Source organism: Sminthopsis crassicaudata, chromosome 5 (assembly GCF_048593235.1).
Source record: "Sminthopsis crassicaudata isolate SCR6 chromosome 5, ASM4859323v1, whole genome shotgun sequence".
Taxonomy (NCBI): domain Eukaryota; kingdom Metazoa; phylum Chordata; class Mammalia; order Dasyuromorphia; family Dasyuridae; genus Sminthopsis; species Sminthopsis crassicaudata.
This window is the reverse complement of record NC_133621.1, coordinates 8,963,061-8,986,223: the sequence shown is the minus strand read 5'-3', so window position 1 is coordinate 8,986,223 and position 23,163 is coordinate 8,963,061. Positions and strand designations below refer to the sequence as shown.

The 23,163-nt window shown below is 37.6% G+C and overlaps 1 protein-coding gene across 1 annotated transcript in view; it reads right to left on the bottom strand.

The window, feature by feature from the left end:
• The window catches only part of HDAC9 (histone deacetylase 9), a 697,702-nt gene that overhangs the window by 164,096 nt on the left and 510,443 nt on the right, over window positions 1-23,163 (bottom strand). The window contains 2 exon segments of the mRNA XM_074268892.1: window positions 11,568-11,665; window positions 11,980-12,099. Of these exon segments, the coding sequence (XP_074124993.1) occupies window positions 11,568-11,665; window positions 11,980-12,099 (218 nt within the window).

The following is a 23,163-nucleotide window of genomic DNA, read 5'->3' as shown; positions in this document are numbered from 1 at the left end:
TTGCAGAGTTTTCTGGACCATTCTCTGCAATTGAATTGACATGTTCTAAAACACAGCAGTTTCAAAATGTGAGCAATAAGTCATACGTAAGAGTGGACATGTATTTCTCCTTTTAAATGAATACAGAAAAAAATATATATATATACATATACATATACATGTATATATATATATATATATATATATATATATATATATATATATATATTTCTTACAACTGAGAACTTTTAAAATTCTAGAGATTCCAGTTCCGTGGAAATCTCCCTCCACAAACTCTATATCCTGTGTATGTTTCCTCCCATCATATGTCATAACACCTCAAAAGATGCTGCTGAGCATGAAACGAGGAGATGATTGTGGCTGATGTATGTAGTTGATGGGAGTTTCTCTGACAGGGCAGAAATGGGCCAAGCTCATGGCACTGGGTATGTGGTAGAAAGCTATCATCTGCCTAGGGCACCACTTTGCCAGCACAAATGTTGGGCACATGGGGCATATTTTATTGTAACCCTTCATTTTGTAAAACAAATTGAATTCTCTCTAAGCATGAAAATGCCTTTCTTTGAGGGATCAGCTAGTGAGAATTGCTAATAGAACCAGTCTTCTTAATGAATAGTGCTTATTTAGAATAGTTTCTAATTCTACAATGAAGAATAATCATTATCCATATAATTCTTTAATGTTTGCTAAGCACTTTACATGTGTGAGTAAATACATATATTCATTTATTCAGATATTATGTAACGTATTAAATTTATTTTGCATCTACTCATAGGTGAATGTATTGGCTGTCTTGTTAGAATATTAACTCCTGGAGGATGATTTCCTTTTTGTTCACATATCCCCAGGATTTGGCACATAGAAGGTGCTCACAGAATGCGTGTTTAATGTTTCTTTGATGATTGATGCATCCTAGATGGTTCTGGGTCCCAATACTGTCCATCAATAGAAAAAGAAATGGGCCAAGTAAAAACTATTAAGAATGTGTCTAATTTCTTAAAATCACATTTTAACTGCTTCATGAGATTGAATTCTTTCCCTTTGTAGATAAAGCTGGGTGACACAGTTGATACAGAAACAATTCTGGAGTGAAAAAGATATATATGGATCAAATCCTGCCTCCAACATTTATTAGGTAGGAGATCCAAGGTAAGTCACTTAAACCTCTGCTTGCCTCAGTTTCTTAACCTGTAAAATGGGGGAAAGGGTTGCTCTGAGGTTCAAACAGGGTATTTGTAAAGCCTTTAACATAATAAATGTTTCCTTTCTACAAGTAAAGTTATTCCCTTCATGGAATCTAGTCTCTTATTATTTTTTAATCTGAATTTTTATTTGAATAATATGAATATTCATAAGAATACAGTCTTATTGGTGCTAAGCTTAAAAAAGACTTCCAAAGAGGTTCCCATGCTGGGCAGGTGTGCTTAAGATCAATTTACCATCAAGGTCAAGGAGCAGAAATTCGGAGGGTATCTAGAGACATACAGCCCTAGAAATTGTAATTTTTTGATGAAAATTGGTACAATATGTGGTGCAGATGAGAAGACAGCACCGACTTTTTATGTGCTTATTTATTCCTAAAATTAGAAAGCAGACAGCATTGATCCTGCAAAGATTCCTGAAAATCCTACTGGATACATTTTGGCTCTGAACCAACCTGACTGATCGTGGGCCATCCGCTCATGCAGAAGTACTGGGAAGAAACAGAGAATGTACCACATGCCACACCGTAGACCATGCCAGGCTCAGCCTCAGCTTTGGAGTTTTTCATTGAAGTAGAATAAAAAAAATCCTAGGAAAACCATGCTAAAGTGCTGTTCCCAGAATTGATAGACATGTTCATATTTTCAACCCACCTCTTCCTTATTAGCGGTTTCCAAGATCGGGAAAATGTGGGCCTGGTTTGGGGATGATGATAAATGGTCTGGGAAAGGTGGTAGGAGGGCCAATATGACATGTACGGCATTTCACATTGGGAAATTGTTTCAAGAAATCCCAGCCCCTTTCCCAAAGTATCTTGGATGCCGCTGGGAAAATACAGGACGTGAAAGACACTTTGGCTATTATTAACTATTGTGAATCTGCATCCACACTGACTAGCATCACCCACAGCTCTTATGAGCCAAGTGAAATCCCATGACTTCTTAGATCATCAGAAGTGGTGAATAAAAGACAAAGAATTATTTCTTTGGGGAACCTAAAACTTTAATTCTCAAATTATATTTAATTAAAGCCAATTTCAAGAGGATGCAGGGGGCATCATATTAGCTTTAAAGACCTTTCCCCAAATATCTTGACAATATTTCAGTGGAACTGGAACCTAACACATCAGTGATTCTATTTCTTCCCAACTTTATAGATTGAGATCAATTCACACTTGCCTATCTCATCTTATTATCTTCTGTCATTCCATAAAACAAATTCAATATGGTGGAGCTCTTATCATTCTCTTGATCTTATAAGGAAACCAATGGGGCATGAAGGTTCTCCATCAGTGATCATCACTCTTATTTCACACCTAGTTCATCTGTCTGTCATTTATCTAATTACATTCACCATTATCCCTCATGCTTGGATGTAAACTCCTTGATAGTATAAACTATTTCAAATTTTTTTTGTCCTTTTATCCCCAATAAACACAGAACCAAGTAGATATTTGGGGGAGAAAATAAAAATAAGACCATGGACCTGGATAAAAATTCCACTGCACTCATGTCACCTAGAGTAAGTCCATCATCAGCAAGATGAGGTGGTTGGACTGAATGACCGGAGGTCCTTATAGACTCTGGCTGTGGGATTCTTGACTTCTAGTCTGTGAACTTGCATTTAAAAACATTTTGATGAGTTTATACCAATAAAATTTATTCCTTTTGTAATTCCATAGATATTATTTTCTTAAAAACAATATTCTGAGAAAGCATCCACAGATTGCCAAAGTATAAAAGGGCAGATTCTGTAATATAAAAATGATTAAGAAAACACTGTCTATCTGATTTTTGATCACATGATCCTATGAGCAAATTCATGCTCTGCAAGGCTGATGATTTTCCCTCTAAAAAGTTGCTTCCTATCTACTCTGCATTTATTCCATATATAATTATTTGTTACATGTTGTCGCCTCCATTGAAATGCAAGCTACTTGAGGCTCGTGTTTTCACTTTTTATTTTACTCCTCTCCATATTATAGTGCTTGTCCAGAGGAGAAATTTAAATGCTTGTTCGTTTATTGATGGTCTTTGAGGAAACCCTCCCCAAACCTCAATTTGCTTACACATAAAATTAAGGGTTTGAGCAAAATAATCTCTGAAGCCTCTGATAGCTCTGAATCATCAGCTTTCATTCAGTGATGAAAGTTTTTATCTCAGATAATTAAATAATGGCCTGATGACTATAAAGAATCATGGGTAGAATCTTGTTCGATCTCACATTGGTAACTTTTGGAGGAAATCAAAGTAAAATTGGTTAGAAATGCACCTTCATTAGATGGAGGAGCGCAGTGAGATATTGTAATGGCTCCATAAAGCCCACAAGGTGACTCCATTTTAATAGAAAGCTCAAACAAAATGACATTGTTAAAATGTGACAGTTGGTTTGGCAAGATCACCACTATACAGTAACCATGCATTTAAGTTCTTATATATATATATATATATATATATATATATATATATATATATATATATATTTTTTTTTTTTTTTTTTATCAGTCCATATACTACCAATGATAGTGAAAGGATTGAATGGGCACCTCCCTAACATACATGGGAACTATCATGTATCTTTTCTAAAATGGCATTTTTTTCCTTTTTTATTTCAATATTATTTTATTTTTCCTAATAAATGCAAATATACTTTTGAATATTTCATCTTGTGATACTCTGTGTTCCAAATTTCTCTTCTTCCCTCTCCCCTCCTCAAGACAGCAATCAATCTTATATAGGTTAAATATATGCATTTGTTTTAAACATATTTTCAAATTTGTTATGTTAAAAATCAAATCAAAAAGGAAAAAAAATTGAGGAAGAAACAAACAAAAATAAGATAGCATTTTTTAATAAAGGAAAAAAATGTCACAAACATGTGACAAATCATGTCTGCTCTGACTCCACCCCTCATCTCCCACTCCCAAAGGCTATATGCCTCCTTATCCTGCATAATGCTATTTGGAAGTGAAAGGAAAACTGCCCATCCCTCTCCACTTCAGATGCCTAAAAGCAGTACTTTGCATACTTTCTAGTTCATACTAGGTGATTAATAAATGCTGAGAGATGGGAAGACCTTTTAGACTCATGCAAAATTCATTTCAAAGCCAACCTACTTGAAGTGCCCCAGCCATCCACACACCCAAATTACCTGGTCAATGAAGGAAATCATTATTGATAGATGATCCAAATCAGCAGGTATCATAAGCCCTAATTCAATAAATGATCAGCAAAGAAGAAATCTGGAGAACCATTTCTGACCACCACTGACTACATAACGATCACTACAAGTTTCTCTGACCTCATCAATATCTCCATTCAGATTGGGCAGCATTTAGAACTGAAGATGCTGCTGGCATAGCTCCCAAGTTCTTACCCTCTTGCTAATGTGAGCAGAAATAGACCCAAATCACTGGGGGCACAATTGATTTGTTCTTCATTCTGAACTTCCACAGTAGGAAAATATTGGGAATTTTCACATTATGTGAATTATTTAAATCTGCAAGGAGATAGGTCTCCTAAAAAAACCTTATTATCGGTTCAGAAATGTATTATACAAAAGTATCATTGAGAAATTGACTCAGTATTTTGCATTGCCTTGCTTAAGGCATCTATTTATAATTTGTAATTACATGTGGAAAAGTAAACCATTGGCAGCTACTAAGTGCGTTATCTAAGTTCTCCAAAATGAGAAACTAGTGCTCATTTGCTGATTTTGCTGTCTTGCAACTGAAAAGATATAGGATACATATATCTCTTGAAAGACAAAGAAGAACAATTCAAAGCATTTTTGGGTACAAATAACATATTAACAGGAAAAATCAGCAGCATGTTGGCTTGGTGCTTATTATTATTTCATTGAGAGATACCAAGGTTACTAACAGGAAAGATAATTTTCCACAATCCTTCAGGCTATCTCTTTATAGATATTTTTATATCTTTATATGCTTTAGAATCACACAGAAAAGAACAGGACAAGAATCCTGCCAATTCCACCCTACTCCACACATACACAGGGATTACATACTCTAGGGTTTCTCTGGCTATGTTCAGGAAAAGTTACATTTTGAAAGATATATTTTTAAATAACCCTGGGATTGTGATCCTGAATGTCTACTCCATTTAAGGGCTAATCAAATTGGGGTTTGTTATATATAGACAGAATAATATTTGTATACAAGGGAGATTTGATGAAAAGAGTCTTTCTTTGCCTTATTTCATAATTTATATATTGAACAAATAAGCATTTTTTGTTTTGTTTTGTTTTGTTATTTTTATCTTATGCTTTGGTTGATTTAATGTTAAGTCAAATACTGAATGGCATAGCATAAGGTCTAGACCTGTGCTTTCATTAGTATAGATAACCCTCAGGGGATGAAATTGCTTCTACTAATGCAAGTCAGGACCTAATCTGCATTACAAAATCTTAAAGAATTGCCTAAACCACTGAAGAGTTAAATGAATTGCCCAGAATTACATAACCAGTAGGTATCAAAGGTAGGATTCAAACCCAGGTCTTTTAAATTCAGCTTGTCCATTGTCACACAGTCTTTCATTCTTTAAGGATCTCTGATTTTACTGGGGTGAGTGGTCCTTTCTTCTTCATATAGTGTGACCCTTCTAGATTGCCAAAAAGAAATTTATTAGCTGATGGTCAACGTCCCAACAATGAAACTCTGAACTTAGCCAGATGGACCCAGAACATCAGTAATACAATCCATCTGTGAGGCAACAGCCAAGATCTTTCAAGCTTGCAAGGGTGTGACAAAGTTGGCAGTTCATGGTGCCATAAAGCCAGGGTCGACTCCACTTTATGAGGAAGGATGAGAAGACTTGGGCAGTAGGGTTGAGTTCCATTAAACTTAAGATGCCAATGATTGTTAAAGTCCCCGGTATGGTTGCCAATCCCAAAGAAAAACAAGAGACGTGGTTGTGACCTCCAATTCTTTCTGAAAGCAGTCAGGGAATCAGTTCTATGGGTAGACATAATTTTATGTGAAGAATCTAAAGACTACTGTCTTCTTTCACTGAACTGAAGATAAGTTACAACATCAGGAAAGTTGGGAATCGGGTATTGCTCATTTCCATCATCTCTGGGAAGAGGCAGCTCCCTCCCCAACCTTTTAAAAAATGTTTTATAGATTCTCTTAAAAAACACTTTCATTTCATTTTCATATTCCAGTAACACACCCATATGTCTTCTGGTAAATATTCAATAGGCTCCTCCCTTCTTAATAGATTAGTAGCATCAACTGATACAAGCCATTATATTATCATGTCCCAAAAAACATTTGACTCATTAGGTATCTAATCCTCCCTCAACCCCCACTCTCTGCCAAGGTAGGAAATGAGCAAAAGTCATTGAATTCAAGATCAGTCACTACAATAATTGGAATTGTGAAGTCTGTAAATGTAGTTCCCCTTTACATGACTATGAAAGAATAAATGGATATGTATTTATTAGTGGTTAAGGTAGTAGAAAGCAGTGTACCAAGCAGTTGGAACACAAATAACAAGACTTTTGATCCTTTCCATAACTGAAATGTCTTTTACCCTTAAAGTTAGGTCCAAATTAAAGAGCTCCTAGGAGCTCACATTCAAATAAGGAGAGTAGAATACATAAGGAATTCAGCTTCAAGTCACAAGGGTTCAGTGGTCCTTACAGGGAAAAGATAAACAGTTGGCAATGTAACCTTTTTCATGTTCTCTGCATTGAAAAAACCACATTTATATCTTCTGTGAATCATTTGAAATGGCCAAGAATTTACCTGGTAAGAAATGTGCTATTTGGGAAAAGATGATAAATGTTGCATGGGGTTTGGGAAAACGGGGACACTAATACATTGTTGGTGGAGTGGTTAACTGATCCAATCATTCTGGAGAGTAATTTGGAACTATGATCAATGGGTTATCCAACTGTGCATAGGCTTTGTTCCAGAAGTGCCTCTACTGGACCTGTATTGCAAAGAGATCATAAAAAAGGGAAAAGAATCCACATGTGCAAAAATATTTGTAAAATCCCTTTTTGTAGTGGCAAAGAACTGGAAACTGAGAGGATGCCCATCAGTTGGACCATGGCTGATTTAGTTACTATGTGAATGTTATGGAATATTATTTTCTATAAAAAATGAGCAGCAGGATGATTTCAGAAAGGTCTGGAGTGATTGACATGAACTGATGCTGAGTGAAGTAAGTAGAACCAAGAGAACATTGTAGAAGCAACAACAAGATCATGTGATGATTAACTCTAGTGGACATGACTTTTTTCAACAATGAGGTGATTTAATCCAATTTCAATAGATTTGTGATGAAGAGAGCTATCCACATCCAGAAAAAGGACTGTGGGGATTGAATGTTGATCACAACATAATAATTTTCACCTTTTTTGTTGTTTGCTTGCTTTTTTTTTTCTTTCTCATTTCATTGTTTTTTTTATCTGATTTTTCTTGTGCATCAAGATAATTATAAAATATGTTTAGAAGAATTACAGATGTTTAACATATATTAGATTACCTCCCATTTAGGGGAGGGAGTGGGGGGGAAGCAGGGAGAAAATAATTGGAAAACAAGGTTTAGCAAGGGTGAATATTGAAAACTATCTTTGCATGTTTTTTGAAAAAAAAAAGCCATTCGAAAAGTAATGTGCTATTTGGATTGTCATTATTTGTGTTCATTGTGTAAATTGTTCTGTTGACTTCACTCAGCATAAGATGATCAAAGTTTTCCTAAATTTCCTTGAATTCTTCACATTCGTCATTTCAAAAAATATATTTAAATACTTTCATATACTATAGTTTATTAGCTATTCCCTATACCTGAAATAACCTAACTCTTTATCTCTCCCTCTTAGAATTTTTAGTTTCCTTCAAGGTACAACTCACCTGCTATCCAATCCATTTCCTGATACCCCATGGTGTGAGTGTCTGTCCCCCAAAATCATTATGAATTTATTTTGTATCTATTTATTATTTGTGCACATGATGTTTTTGGTAATGGAATGGAAACCCATCAAAAAAAGGAATTATATCTCTTTTCAAATTTCATATTCCCAGTGCCTAGTACAGTTCCTGGCCAAAAGTAGTTGTTTAATAAATTCAGATTGATTTATTGACTAAAGATAGCTACTCTATCATTTTTTTTGTGAAGTGAGCACATCTGGGACCATCATGGAAACCCTCAGCTCTTTTAACCTCCAGTCTTTTTTTTTTCTTTTTTTTCTTTTGAGGCTGGGATTAAGTGACTTGCCCAGGGTCACACAGCTAGGAAGTGTTAAGTGTCTGAGACCAGATTTGAACTTGGGTCCTCCTGAATTCAGGGCTGGTGCTCTATCCACTATGCCACCTAGCTGCCCCAACCTCCAGTCTTAAGAAAAATGTAAGCATGGCTCATGGAAATAGGGATATAAAACAAAACTTAGAAGACTTTTGTCTGATAGAACAATAGACTGGAGTAGTTCCTTATTAGAAGGTCAAGAACCTCCCTATGTTTATGAATCTATGTGGCCATTTTATAGGTTTGTATATTTAAGCATGGTCAAGATGGCAGGATTTTTAAAAGTCACACAAGGCAAAAAAGAAAAAGAGAGGATGAGAGGAGAGGAGAGAAAAAGAGAAGAGAGGAGAAGAAAATACTATAAATATGCCAGATTGACTTTGGAAGCAGAAAAATGAAATACTCACATTAGGTCAGAATTAAACCCTGAGATCTTATAGTCCCTTTCAGTAATTAATGATTCAAGTGAACATTTTGAAATCTGGGCAAAGAGCAAAAATAAAATGGAAACCCATATGGTTTCCGAGCTTATTTTTGCATTTAGGTGTGATGTGAATTAATATAAAAATATGTTCTGGACCACCCACGAGTCTTCCATCAAATAGTAGTTCTTTTATATGCCTTGTGACCTATTTATTCTATAGGGTAACTTTAACATAACACATTATAACGACCTGGACTCAAAGAGCAAATCCAGAAGGTGGGTGGGGTTGAAGTGAGAGTTGCCACTGGCATCTGGTACCTCTTTGAACTGTGGCTTCAATCCACTTATGCCCTTGACAGGAGAAGGCTTCCATTTGGCAAAATTTCTTGCTGTGGATCCCCTTTATAACTCAAGAATAAAGAACTCCCAGTTCTCTAAGACATCAAGAAGTCAAAAGTGGAGCAGGGGATTGTGGGAGATGCCACAAGACAGGAGTCTATTACCATACTGTTCTCAGCACAATTTTAATATTATGACAATCTTGGGTAGGAAATATCAAATCTATCAAGGCACTTGCTTATTAATTTGAGAGATTTCCTTCAAAAGAACTAAAGTACTATTATAGCATCAAGAATTGGAGATGAGTAGTGTCATTCATGATGCTTTCAACACCATCAAGTTTTTAGAGTCAAGCACAAACAAATAAACAAGAAATCTAAAGAGGTGCTTTTTAGACAATAGCAAAAGAACTTACTCTATAAAATGGTAGTTTTATATATTCTTGATGGCGTTCCCCTTCCCTAATAGTGGCTATTCTTGCTGCAGAGGTGCAACTCCATTGGGCTGGCCACATTGTTTTGAATACCAAACATATACTTGCCTAAAAGACTATTTTATGGAGAACTCACACATGGCAAATGCTCACAAGGTGGTCAAAAAAAGTGATACAAGGACACTCTTAAGGTCTCTCTTAAGAACTCTGGAACGGATTTGCCACATGGGAGACACTGGCATAGGATATGCCCTCATCAGAGAAGTTTCTGTTCACTATGAGTAAAGCAGAATCAAATTAGCTCCGAAGAAATGTGAGAGGTACAAATTTAGAGAATACACCCCAAGTGTTCACATGCATTATTTGTGTCTGACCTGTGGAAGTGCATTCTGAAATAATATTTATCTGACCAGCCACAGCCAGATCCACTAACTTGACTCTAAAATAGTGAGGTCATTTTGTTCCTCTGAGATCAAAGTTCAACAACCAATCATTAGTTTAATAGAACTGCCTTTGACTACCAGAAGGACAATCGGAATCCTTGTTTTTCTATTAAATTACAATGTGTTTATTTTTTATAAAGGACTTTCATTCCTGGATTTTCATCAGTGGAGAGAGTTTTGCTGAGGGACACTGGCATCATAACATATTCTTAGAGAGTTAAGAGGCACACTAGGGTCACATAGATATAATGATTAAGAACCTGAACCCAGGGCTTCCTAACTCCAAGACAGGCCAGGTTACAAGGGGTTAAACCTCACACATTTACTAGATATGCAAAATTATGCTTGTTTGTTTTTCTTTAATTGCTCAGAATAATCCTTAGGAACATGTGCCTGGTGGAGTCAAGCCAGTTTATTTACAAAGATGTATGAATGAGCTAAGCAGGGTATCTATCATTTTTTTTCTTTTGTCCTAAAAGGCACAATGTCACCAATTAGAAGGGAAAGCCATGCCATGAAAAGGGAGTCAGCTCCTCACAAAGGCACTGACAGTGCCCCAAACTCAGAGGTGAGTGACGGTTCAGCTGGCTTTTGTCATTAGTGTCACCAAAAAGGTACAGATGTCATCTGTCATTTCTTTACACTTCTTGTTGATGCATACTTATTTCAGTTACATGTGACTTTTTAAACTCCCTTTGGAGTTTTCTTAGCAAAGATATTAAAAAAGTTAGCTATTCCCTTCTCTAGGTTATTTTACAGATGAGGAAACTGAGGCAAATATTATTTATTCACTAATTTCCATTGATTAGATGTAATGTAAGGCAGAAAGGCAAAAGAGAAAGAAGGAAGGCCTTGGTGTCTCCTCCTGTACAAATTGAGCTTCTCAGTACCTCCTCATAATTATTTAAGATATAATTGAATTATAGGTGGGCTGTTACCCTGCATTGGAGGGGATTTTTATTTCAGGAATTTTGCATTCAGATAAAATCATAGATCCAGCCCTTCTGCCCTCCAACAAAATGCACATAAATGTCTAAAGCATTCTTGCTCAGAGTATGAATATTGGAAAAAGGAAAACAGGAATGAGAGAGCCTTGAACTCAGCAAAGAAAAGGAGAGAGAGAAAGAAAGAAAGAAGTAATTCTAGCCATAAAAAGATCATGTAGACCCTTGATCAGCTCACTTGCCCCAAAGTGCTCTGGGGTGAAGGCACAGACTAAAAACAAAGAGTTAATTGCCTTCCTTTCTCTTTTATTTCATTTGTTCTGAATTCCCAACATTACTTGGCTGCACAAACTCTTACATTTTATTAAACTATTAAATGTTATTTTTAAGTCAACTTTACCTCAGCATGAATTTGAATCTCTATTGAATTTTTTTTTCTGCCTAGATTAATTCCTGCCTCAGTTTACACTCTGCTTCCAATTAGCTCGTGTGGGCGAACGGACTACCCACCTGAACGCTGCCAGGTACTCCACATCTCCCATGGGGGGGTCCAGGCCACCTGTCCAGGCAATATTCACATTATATCCCTCTCCAAGGCCACTTCCAACCTGGGAAAAGGAAGAACGCCACACTGGGTCACAGGGTGGGGGCACAGGAAGTAAGCGGAAAGAGCACCAAACAAACCCAGGCGAGCTTTTGAAACAAACATCAAACAACCCATCAAATTGGCGGCCCCCACTTGAAAAGTCATGTTCTGGGTTCTACCACTTGTTCCTGGTCAGACCACGGTCTCCTGGGAGAGCTCAGTAATCTCATGTAATTTAAAGCACTGGCAAAGGACTAGAAAATTAGGGGTAATCACGCCATGCAATTATGTGCAAGATACAAATAAAAACGGGACTCTGAAGAAAATAAACTTAACCTCATTTGGGGCTCCACTCCCGGGAAAGAAGTTGCCTTCATCATAGCGATGGAGGGAAATGTACAGGATGCTGGGGTCAGCGTAAAAAGCCTGCTGGGTACCGTTCCCATGGTGGACATCCTAGAGGGAGCAAACAGATGCAGTCTTGTCCCGCTCGCTGTGGAGACAGTTTCTGATGCCTGCTCCCCCTCCCTCCAACCCCGACCCCACACTCCTTCGTTTTTTCTTTCTTCCTTCCCTGACTGAATCCTTCTTTTTTTTTTTTTTTTTTTTCTTTTTTTCTTTCTGCTTCCACTGCCACCCCCTCAACTTCCTGGACTTTTGGGCAAATTACTCTTTAATGCACTCATTTTTTAAACTGGCTTCTAAAAATCAGGAAACCACAGCAAGCATGCCCTAGAGACTTCAGATGAGCAGTCATTGAGAAATCCCAGTCCTTTTGTACAATTAGATATTTATACACCGGCCCTTTGTAGTCCTTGCCCCAGTGATGGAATCTAGCATCCTGTTTTATGGGGGGAGTTTATGACTTATTAACTGCCAACAGTTCATAACCCCTCCGGCTTAATTAACCGGCCTCATTGGCCTCCGAAGAAAGACGAATGTTGGAGCTGCAAACTCACATTCTGCAGAAGGAGCTGGGCTTGGAGAGCCTTTCCCACTCTTCTTGACAGAGCACTGAGCCTGAATGGATTCCCTGATTTGCCAAGTTCCACCGCCGAGGTCAAAGGCTCTGCAACCAGCTGAGTAAATTGGCCTTCTTGAAGCATTCAGTTCAGTGAGCAGTCCCTCAGCAGTTAGATTCACTTCAAAAGAGATGCCAGATGCAGAAAGGACTTCATACTTCATGTTCGTAAAATCGTGACGGCAAGGGTTGAAGACCCAGAAGCATGAGCTCATTAGCTATTAACTCAGTTGGCCCAAAGCAGGCAGAGAGCACGGGGGGATTCACACACATCGGGGAGAGAGCTTGGGCCATCTACAGAAATCTAACATTATATGATTGCCTTAAAAGTCTTGACCTATCTCCTAGCCTCCAACTCCCACCAGAAAAGAAAAAAAAAGAAAAAGAAAGTTTGTTTTGTAATACTTTGCCATTAGCCACATAATGGAAGAAAATAAAGACTCGGGCACTTGAGGCATCTGTAGATAATTCAAAGTTTTCAACCACCCCCCCCTTTCTTTCTTCCGATTGTTTCATTTTAGACGCACAAAGTTCCATGCATGTGGGAATTACGAGGGAAAGAGAAGGAATTCTGTTGTGTAGAGGCAAAGAAAAATCAACAGTCGTTTAGTCAACTTCTGTGCTAGAAGGCTGTAAGGGCTAGAAAAAGATCCTGAAGAGATTATCCCTAAAAAGTTCTGGCCACTTTGGGGGTGGGGGTTAGTTAACTAGGCTATGCCTTTGTGGGCAATGGATGTGCTGGCACCTGGGGAGGTTTCTCTCTCTGGTATAATAAAGCACTAAAAAGAAAACAAAAGAAAAGAATCTCTCTCTCTCTCTCTCTCTCTCTCTCTCTCTCTCTCTCTCTCTCTCTCTCTGTGTGTGTGTGTTTGTGTGTATGTGTGTGTTTCTGTCTCTGTCTTTCTATTCTCTGTCTCTCCATGACTCTGTCTGTTTCTGCCTTTCTTTCTGTCTCTGTATGTCTCTCTGTTTCTATCTCTGTCTCTTTCCTTTCCATCTCTCTGTCTCTCTCTCTCTCTCCCTGACTCTATGTGTGTGTCTTGCTCTGTCTGTCTCTGTCTCTTTCCATTTGTCTCATTTGTCTCTGTCTCTGTCTCTGAATATCTGTCTGTCTGTCTGTCTCTTTCTCTCTCTCTCTCTCTCTCTCTCTCTCTCTCTCTCTCTCTCTCTGTCTCTGTCTCTCTCTCTTTCTATATATATACATACCATTATGATCATTATTTTATAGTTAAGGAAATTGAGACAAGTACAGGTTAAAGGAAATTTCATAGCTGATAAATGTGTAAGGTAAGATCTTAAGATTTAGATCTTTCTGACTCTAGGTCCAGAGTTCTATCTATTCTATCATTTCTAGTTCACTTGCTATCTCAAATATATGAAATATATATTTCTCTATATATCTATATCTATCTATCTATATCTATCTATATAGCTATATCTATCTATCTATATACATAGGGAGAGAGAGAGAGAGAAAGAGAGAGAGAGAGAGAGAGAGAGAGAGAGAGAGAGAGAGAGAGAGAGAGAGAGAGAGAGAGAGAGAGAGAGAGAGAGAGAGAAGAGAGGAGAGAGGGAGAGGGAGGGAGGGAGAGATACATACATATCTCTATTTCTATCTATATCTAACTCTATCTATCTATCTATCTATCTATCTATCTATCTATCTATTTATCTATCTATCTATCATCTATCTATCTATATCTTGGTAAGGCAATTGGGATTAAGTGACTTGCCCAGGGTCATGCAGCTAATAAGTGTTAAATGACTGAGGCAGATTTGAAGTCGGGTTCTCCTGACTCCAGAATGATGCTCTATCCGCTGTCATATAGTTGCCTTTATCTTTAATGAGAGCTGTTGTGGCTGTCGTCTGCATTGGTAGAGAAAGTACAGTCATGAGAACAAGGATTATGGAAAATGTGGAATAGATAAAATAATTCAATAAACTTTTTCAAGGGCCTTATAATTGCTTGGCACTTCACTAAATTTTGCTGATGCAAAGACAGAACAAAATATAACCCCTGTCCTCAAGGAACTTCCAATCTATTAAGTAAAGTACAATGCTAAAACATATCTATTCAATATTTTAACTTTTATAAGATGATTTATGAGCAACATCTTTTTTGAGCTTTCCAACAATCCTTAGCTGTAGATACAGGGGTCATTACTATGTTTACTTTATAGCTGCTCATAGAGGCCTAACTGATTGAGCCAAAGGGAGAGAGCTCTGATCTCTGCAATGCCAAATCTGCCACTTTCTCTACCACAGTGTGAATGTGTAAGGGTCCTTTACATGGGCAGGCCACAGCACAACAGGAGATTGAGTTGCTCAGAAGTAATCTCTGTGGATATAGGACTTCCCTGTGGGTGGGATCCTGGCCATACTGAGATAGCTTCATAATGGGTGATGGCTGTCTTGCTGGTTGGCTGTGTGTGTGACCTCACAGGCCCTTTATAAGCCCACTGCTTGCAGCCAGTTGTGTTCTTTAACCTGGCTCCCTAACCTGGGGTAGCCAAGCTGATGGATAGCCGAGAGGTAAGGAGTTTGGTCGTGAACACATGGGTCTTCAGACCAGGTGTTCACTAGGGAGCTAACAAGTCAGGATATTAAGTCAGGACATTAAGTCAGGACATTATGTGAGTAGGTAATAAAGGCTTTTAAGATTACACATGGCTGTTCTTGAGTGCTCTACCGGTTATTAAACTATAGATTCAAGAAATTGTGGCCAGAGACCTTTGAAGGCCTCAGAGGAGGCGAGCTGGGTAGAGTTGACACTGCAAAGGTCAGTGGTCAAAGGTACTCTGTTGGGCCTAGGACAGACTGGTAATAGTAACTGCCAGGAGGGCATGTTACAAATGGCACCCAACGTGGGGCTCCAGAATGCTGGAACTCTGTCTTCCCAGAAATCAGCTGGAGTCAGGATCACTAAACGTCTTTATTCTTGATCTTTTACAATCAAGGTCAGGGGATTAGTCTAGCAATCTCACACACACTTTCCTCCCTCAAATGCCACAAGAGACTGAGTGTGAGCATCTCAATTTCCTCTTCTTCCTCCTCCTCCTCCCACACACGTCACTTCCCCCTCTTTGTCCCACCAATCAAGTCAGCACAGAATAGCTAGGGAGGGTCAACCTTCAAACAAGTTAATAGGGAACCTTCCAATTGGCAATTAGTCTTACATGCTCCATTATCCAAATGCATTTGCTCAGTTTTATCCCTTTACATGAATGGAAGCAGCTGGTTTATATTTCTTAAGTCTTTTGGTTATATTATTTCAATTCCTCCTTTCATCAGTCCCATTACTAAGGCATGAGCTAGACACATCCTAAAGTCACTATATTTCAGATGAAGAAATTAATGCAATGGTTCAGACTCATACATTGGGGAAAAAAAATACTAGGTCCACATGAGATAGCTTAGAGTAAAAAATGAACTCAGACATTTACTCCTTTGTCACTTCGGTCAACTCCTTTGACTTCTCCAGATCTGTTTGTCCTGTAAAATGGGAGCTTTGGATTAGAAATTGTCTAATAGGCTTTCATGTCCCTTGTGGACTAAACTCTTTCATCCTCTGTTTCTTTGATGAGTTTCTGGCAAAACCAATCTCAAAGCCAGGCCCCTAATGATTAGGAAGGCCTTACTATTTTTATACCCTACACCTATGGTCTTTCTCCATTCATGTCAGAGAAAAATCAGACCTGAGTACATGTACCCAGAATTGCCCAAGGCATGGAATTCGAAAATATGATATCATTGATTTTGTACCAGGACTTCAAAATCATGTTTGGAGATTTTATCTAATATGGAGACAGTATTTAAAAAATGCTGGGCCCAGAGCACACTCATGTCTTAAGGAGCCTTTGAGGTGTCCCAACACAAGATTTCACTGAAATGTGTGTGCACTCCTGCACATGATCTGAGAAGGAAGGAGAGAAGGGACCAGAAAACTAGCAACCTTACTGTCGAGGACCCAGGAATCTGTGGAAAGAATGTGTTTGGGGATTTGTTTGCTTTTTATGCTTTTTTTTCTAGAAATCTTGGGGAAAAGATAAGCTGCATAATGGATATTCTCTTTGTATTCTTCTAATGCAGTGACATTGTGACTCAGAGTTGTAGGAAAAAAAAATTGTTTCAGCTTCAAATTTATCCAGATTTTATTAATTAAATGTTAACATGACTTTTTTTTAAAGGGAAGGCACAGAGAAAAACATGTCTCTTTTAAAGAGCTCTATTTAAAATGAGAAGACCTAAGCACAACTGCAACAACAACAACTACTACTACTGGAAATACTACTAGTACTAGTACTATGACTACTACTACCAGTACTATTAGTACTCTTACTTGTGTAACCTCAAGTAAGTCACTAATTCTTTCCAGGACAGTTTCCTCAATGACTTAGATAACAGGATGTTTATTGTGGTCTAGCAGAAAGTGGACTAGCTTTGGTTTCAGAGGGCCTGGGTTCAAAATCTGTTATTAGCTATGTGATCTCAGGCAAGTTAATTCAACTTTATGTGACCTCAATTTACTTATCTGTAAAAAATAAGAGAATTAGACTATGGCAGCTATCTCTCCAAAACTGAAATGTCTATTATTTCCCAATGGAGTCATTTGCTTATTTCCATCTTTTGATGTGAAAAAATACATTCTGTTAGTTCAGCTTACTCTAATACTTTTTTTCAATAGTAGGTGAACTCTTTGAAGGCAAGAAGTACTTTTATAAATATTACTGCATCCTCATTATCCAACATAGTACTCAGAAAACAATTATATTTCATATTATGTCTAAAGATGCAAATGAATCCAGTAAATAATCATTTGATTTTATTCAGATATCCTCAGACTATGTAGAAAATAAGAAGAGACTCCAAAGGATGCTTTTTCTATGGGTAACAGCCATCAAAATAACATGCAGTGCAATGAAATGGTCATCAAAGAGGAGAGAATTAGGGAACAAGAAGAGATCATCAGAACTCTTTTGCTGTTGTTTTCCCATATTCCATTGCTTCCCAGTTTTTATAGTAACAAAGAATTGTAAACAAGCCCTCAATTGGAGAATGAATGAACAAGTTATAATAAAAGAAAGTAATAGAATATTCATTTGCTTTAAATTATGACAATGATGAATCCATTTAAGAATGGAAGACCTTTCAAAACTTATGCAAAGTGCTCTAGTCATGCTTACATGTTGTTCTATTCATGGAATCAATAGTTTGAATCCATGCAAGACTTTATTTTATCTCTATTACTTTTTAGCTTCTCAAATTCAGAGCCAAATTCTAGTCGCCATCCACACTAATATCACTAGGATCTATAAAGCAGTGGCTATGTGCAAGGCATTCTGCTAAGGGCTTTATAAACCCAATGTTATTTAATTCTTACACACACACACACACACACACACACACACACACACACACACACAGAGAACAGCAACAGCAGCAAAAATCTAAAAGGTAGATGCCATCAATGCTATTTAATTCTTACACATGCGCACACACACACACAGAACAGCAACAGCAACAAAAATCTAAAAGGTAGATGCCATTATGATTACTGTTTTACAGCTAAGGAAATTGAGATAAATAGAGGTTAAGGGGAATTTCATAGCTGATAAATGTCCAATATAAGATGTTGAAATTCAGGTCTTTCTGACTCCAACCCCAGAGTTCTATCTATGCTACCATTTCTAGTTTACTTCCCACCTCAAATTTGTGTTATTTGGCTATTTTATAATCACACCATCTCTGATTTCATTTAAGATAATGGAATCATAAACGAGACAATATTATTAAAAAACAAAAACAAACCCCCTGATGATCCCTAGGATATACCGCACTGAAAAACCCTTTCTCCCCCTTAATGACCACTCTTTGGATCTAACCATACAAACTATTCCAATTCTAACTAACCGTAACATTGTATAGTCCACCTCTCTCCATCCCATATGCAAAGATAGCATGCTAGATTTCAAGAAAGGATTTGTGGTACTTAGGCAAGCTAAAGTCTCAGTATTCTCCTGATCTACCAAAGGTGCAGAAGAGAAATGATATATGTGGCTTGTTCTTGATGAAACTATGCTATTTTCCTTATGGGTCAATAATCGTGACTTCTTTTCCCAGCTATCGGCAAGCCTTCCATTCAGTAAAATATTCTAAAAGTTTGACTAGAATTGAAGTCACATTTTTTAACCTATAATATAATAGGTGCTATTGTCTTCCTATTTTTGAAAATCAGGACATTTTCTATTTGGCATATTCATGGTCCCTCTTTCATTCATTCTCAATGGTTGATTCAAGTTTCTGAGAATGACTTAAGAACCACTTAGCCCCATTTTCCATGATTTCTGGGCTGCCACCCTTCCTATTCCAGATTTGCTCTTCCTCATTAAGTATTGACATCCACAAGGACCAGTAGGAAATGTTACCTTTTTGAAAATGATAGTTAACTAAGACTTCTATGTTTATCTTTTTCATGAGTCTCTGCTATTCTCACTATCCTGATAATCGCTCAATGTCTGACTGGTGAGAAGTGATTTCAGGCATGTACTGAGCCTTTTGACTTTTATTTTATCCTGTATCATTATTCCTAATCTTTAGTTAATATCTTCTTAGCTTTGGGATATCTAATGGTGGCTGAGGCATGTAGCCTTCCCAGTATAATATCTGTACACTCTTTGGAAAGGGAGAAAGGGGGATCACTAATTCACATGAGTTCTTCATAAGTTGGTCTCGGGAACTCTGAAATGGACGTTCAGGTTGAGCCTGGCTGGTTGGCTATCATCTGAGGATGCTCAGGAGTTCTACTCCATGTATTCTCCTGAGGAAATGCTATTGAATCAATATTATTCCCTTTTCCAAATTGTATTATGGTGAGACTTCCCACCAATGTCCCCATGAGAGATAAGGAGAAATGAGGTAACACATATGGAAATCAAAGTATGGGGTAATAGCAAAGAATTACTTTGGGTCTCCTGAATCACACAGTATATCATTGATGATACTTGCTAACTCTCTGGTTGTGTTTAATATATATTTTTTTAAATGAAGCAATTTTCTTGTGTCCAATGAGTTAAAGAAACTTGTGAGTATCAAGAACTGGAATAGGGAGGGCAGCTGGCCCAGGACCATGGATTTCTCTAGTTTGGAAATTTAACATTCTTAGCTGGAGCTTATCTTTAGAGCTTCCTAGCCTTATTATTTTTGCAAGGATTTTATCTTGAGAAATTTAGGTACTATGGGATAAGTGTCCTCATAGCCAAGGCACAAGCTAGACCTATAAAAATCACTAGATGGGATAGAAGGTAACACCCTTTGGGTGCTCATGGGAATGACAAAGTATTGGAGTCAGCAAGATGACCCAGTGGGAAATGACTAATAAGTGCTGTGAAATCACTACCATTAAGAAATAGAAATCTGACTTCTATTTTTGAATTGGGCATATACTGGATTATGATGATTATGCCATTGAGAGATATATGTGTGTGAGCAATATACACATATATGTATATTCACATATGCACACAGTATATCTTTCTATGTATGTGTATATAAACCTGGGAGAGTGTGATTTATTTGAAGTTGGAAAATCTGAGTTAAAATCCTTGCTCTATATTTACTACCACTTTTATCTTGGGGGAGTCATTTAAGCTCTATGTAACTCAGTTTCCTCACTTGTAAAATGGGAAGGTTGGATGGGATGTCTGTGTTTACGCATTAGGAAATGTGAAATGTGAAGATGAAAGTAAAAAAAAAAAGCTCTGATGAGCCATCCATTGTTAAAACAACATTTATGGAAGGATAAGGAAGAAACTAAATATATGATGTTTTGACAATGAAAAGGGGGAGATTGGAACCTTAATGAATATGAAATCTTGGATTTCTAAAAGGAATTTTCACCTTCTGGGAAACAATATGATTTCCCATAGCTACTAACCAGATGCACATGGATCAGTAAAGGACTGAGATCAGGAGTATTCAGATAGGTAAGGGATTTTCTCTTGACTGGGGAGAAAAAAAAAGTATATTTATTAAACTAGATGAATCAATACATTAAAAATGATAGACTATATCCAAATGGTAAAGAAGAAGGGTTTAAAAGGAAGACCCAACAATCTGGATCGTTTTTTTTTTCTTGGAACTTAAGCATAAAGTAGAATAGGTGGTTGGAAAGAATGACAAACAGGACAATAACAACTAAAAAAAAAAATCCTTCAAATTTCAGCTGAAAAAATTGCTTCAAAATTAAAGAGATGACAAAGCCAACCTTGGGTTTGAGAATCCTGTGCCAGAATCTACAAAGATTGTTTGGCAATAGAGGCACTGGCAGACTCACTCTTTTTCACTACCCATTTTCTTGCCCCACCCCGATACCTCTGGGCAACCATGAGCCAAACCACACTCTTATAATATTTGTGTTCACCTTCTGAAAAGTATTCCTCAATTATCAAGTCAAAGATGGTGGCCAAACACTGATGAGCTCATAGGGCGTTATTTTCTGTGTTTCTAATGCCTGAATCAAAGTGCATTTGGGATGGGAATGGGGATGGGGAAGGAAGAGATTAGGCTGAGTTCCCTATCTTAAATGTAAAAGGCCAAGGCCAAAAGGAGGAGCTCAGCTTCTAGGAATTTGGAAGTGATAGAACACAGACATTCCAAACAGTAATCAACTAGAAAAAGTAATGAAGAGCTTTGAGAATTTGGGTTTGTTGAATCTCAAGACAAAGTCTGAGAGATCATTTATGCTCCCATACACTCTATGGCTCTTGCCACAGTGTGCCCTCTATAGCCAAATCCAAATGGCATCCTTGTAGGCTCTCACACATGATGTTCCATGTCATATCTCTGACTTTTAACTGACTGAACCTCATGGCTATAATATTCTCACTCTTTATTTCTTTTAAGACACAGAAATCAGGTCTCACTTTTTCCTTGAAAGGTTGTCCTTATTGTTCCAGTGGCCCCCTCAAAAATCTATCTCAAACTCTGCATGTGCTTACTTGTGCATATTCTGTCTTCCCCAATGGCATTTAAGAGAGAGATTGTCCATAGCTTGGGATGGTAGGCCAAAAAAGAAGGTCATGACACAAGTGTGAGTCAGCCTCACAAAGTGAATAAGCTGTGATTAAAAACAAAATTCAAAAAATCTAGGAAGATGAGTTGCAGAAGTACCTATCACCACTGACTTCCATCTAATTATCTTATAGATTCGAGAATTAGAAGAGATCTTAGCCATTATCAAGAATGCCAAAGGTAACTGGAATCTTCTAGGAAAAAAAAAAGCTGAACAAACTTTATAGATCACAGAAACTAATTTTGTCAGACCCACCATCACCTTCTGAATTTCTCCATGGTCTTGAGAAGGATCAGAATCAGAATTCAAGTTCCCACTAAAGCTGCAAAATGGAGGTATCTCCCTCTGAAAATATGGAGAATATGAGCAAGCTAATACTATTCAAGGAAAAGATATATCTCTCAGCTAATGTCTTTTTGAGGTTGAAATAGCAAGGTTTTTCCTGGGTTGAATAACTGGCACCTTTTTATTCTTTGCAAACTTGTAGAATAGATCTGTCAGCCAAGGAGAAGGGATGTCTCCAGGACACGTGGCCCTTTCAAAATTCCTCCCCAGCAGCTGGAAGAAACAGATTGTTCCCTCAAAATAGCCCCTGCAGCTGCAGTGTTTAGGATAACGCTGGAGTGTATGTGGGCCAGCAGTCTCCAAGGCAGCCCATTTGAATGCAACTTGGGGTATTTAGACAGTCTGCAAAAGATACTTCCAATCTATGCCTGATGGGAAAATCATGCTCTCAGATGGGAATGAGGAACAATTCAGGTTCTCTATAGGATTCCAACCAGATCTCCTTGGTATATTCATTTTATAAATTGTATCAAATCTCTTTCCCTCTTCCTCCTTTACCAGGACCATTTCTCTCCTTGCATTAACCAATAACTAAAATGAAGCAGGGGTGGGGGTGGAGGGGAATCACAAATACGCCTCTTCTGTATGAAAAACACAGTCATAAACTAAGTCAAGTTTAAATGAGTAGCTGTCAAGTTCAGCCTATATTTCAAGCTTTCTGCATCTGGATATCATGCATTCCTCTATCAAAGGCGCCTCTGAGCAATGATTGATTACGTCCGTCTTAAACGCGAAAAGATCTAGAAGGACTCTGCAAAATCCACTCTCCACTGCAGTCAAGAACTCCAAGATGTTCAAGTCTAACAAACAAGAACTGGGGATTTGGAATTACTAGTCTTCCACGTATTCTTCCATCCTTTCTTATCATTTATATCATATCTAGATACAGACATATATAAAAATACCTATATTTTTATAAGGGTATATGTGCTAAATGTGCTTATAGATTATATATGTGTATATATATACATACACACATGCACACATATACTTGCATACATATACATAAATAAATAAATATGTGGGCTTCTGCTATAGAGGGGCTGTGAGAGGGAAAGAAATTCCGTATAATCCTACATTCTA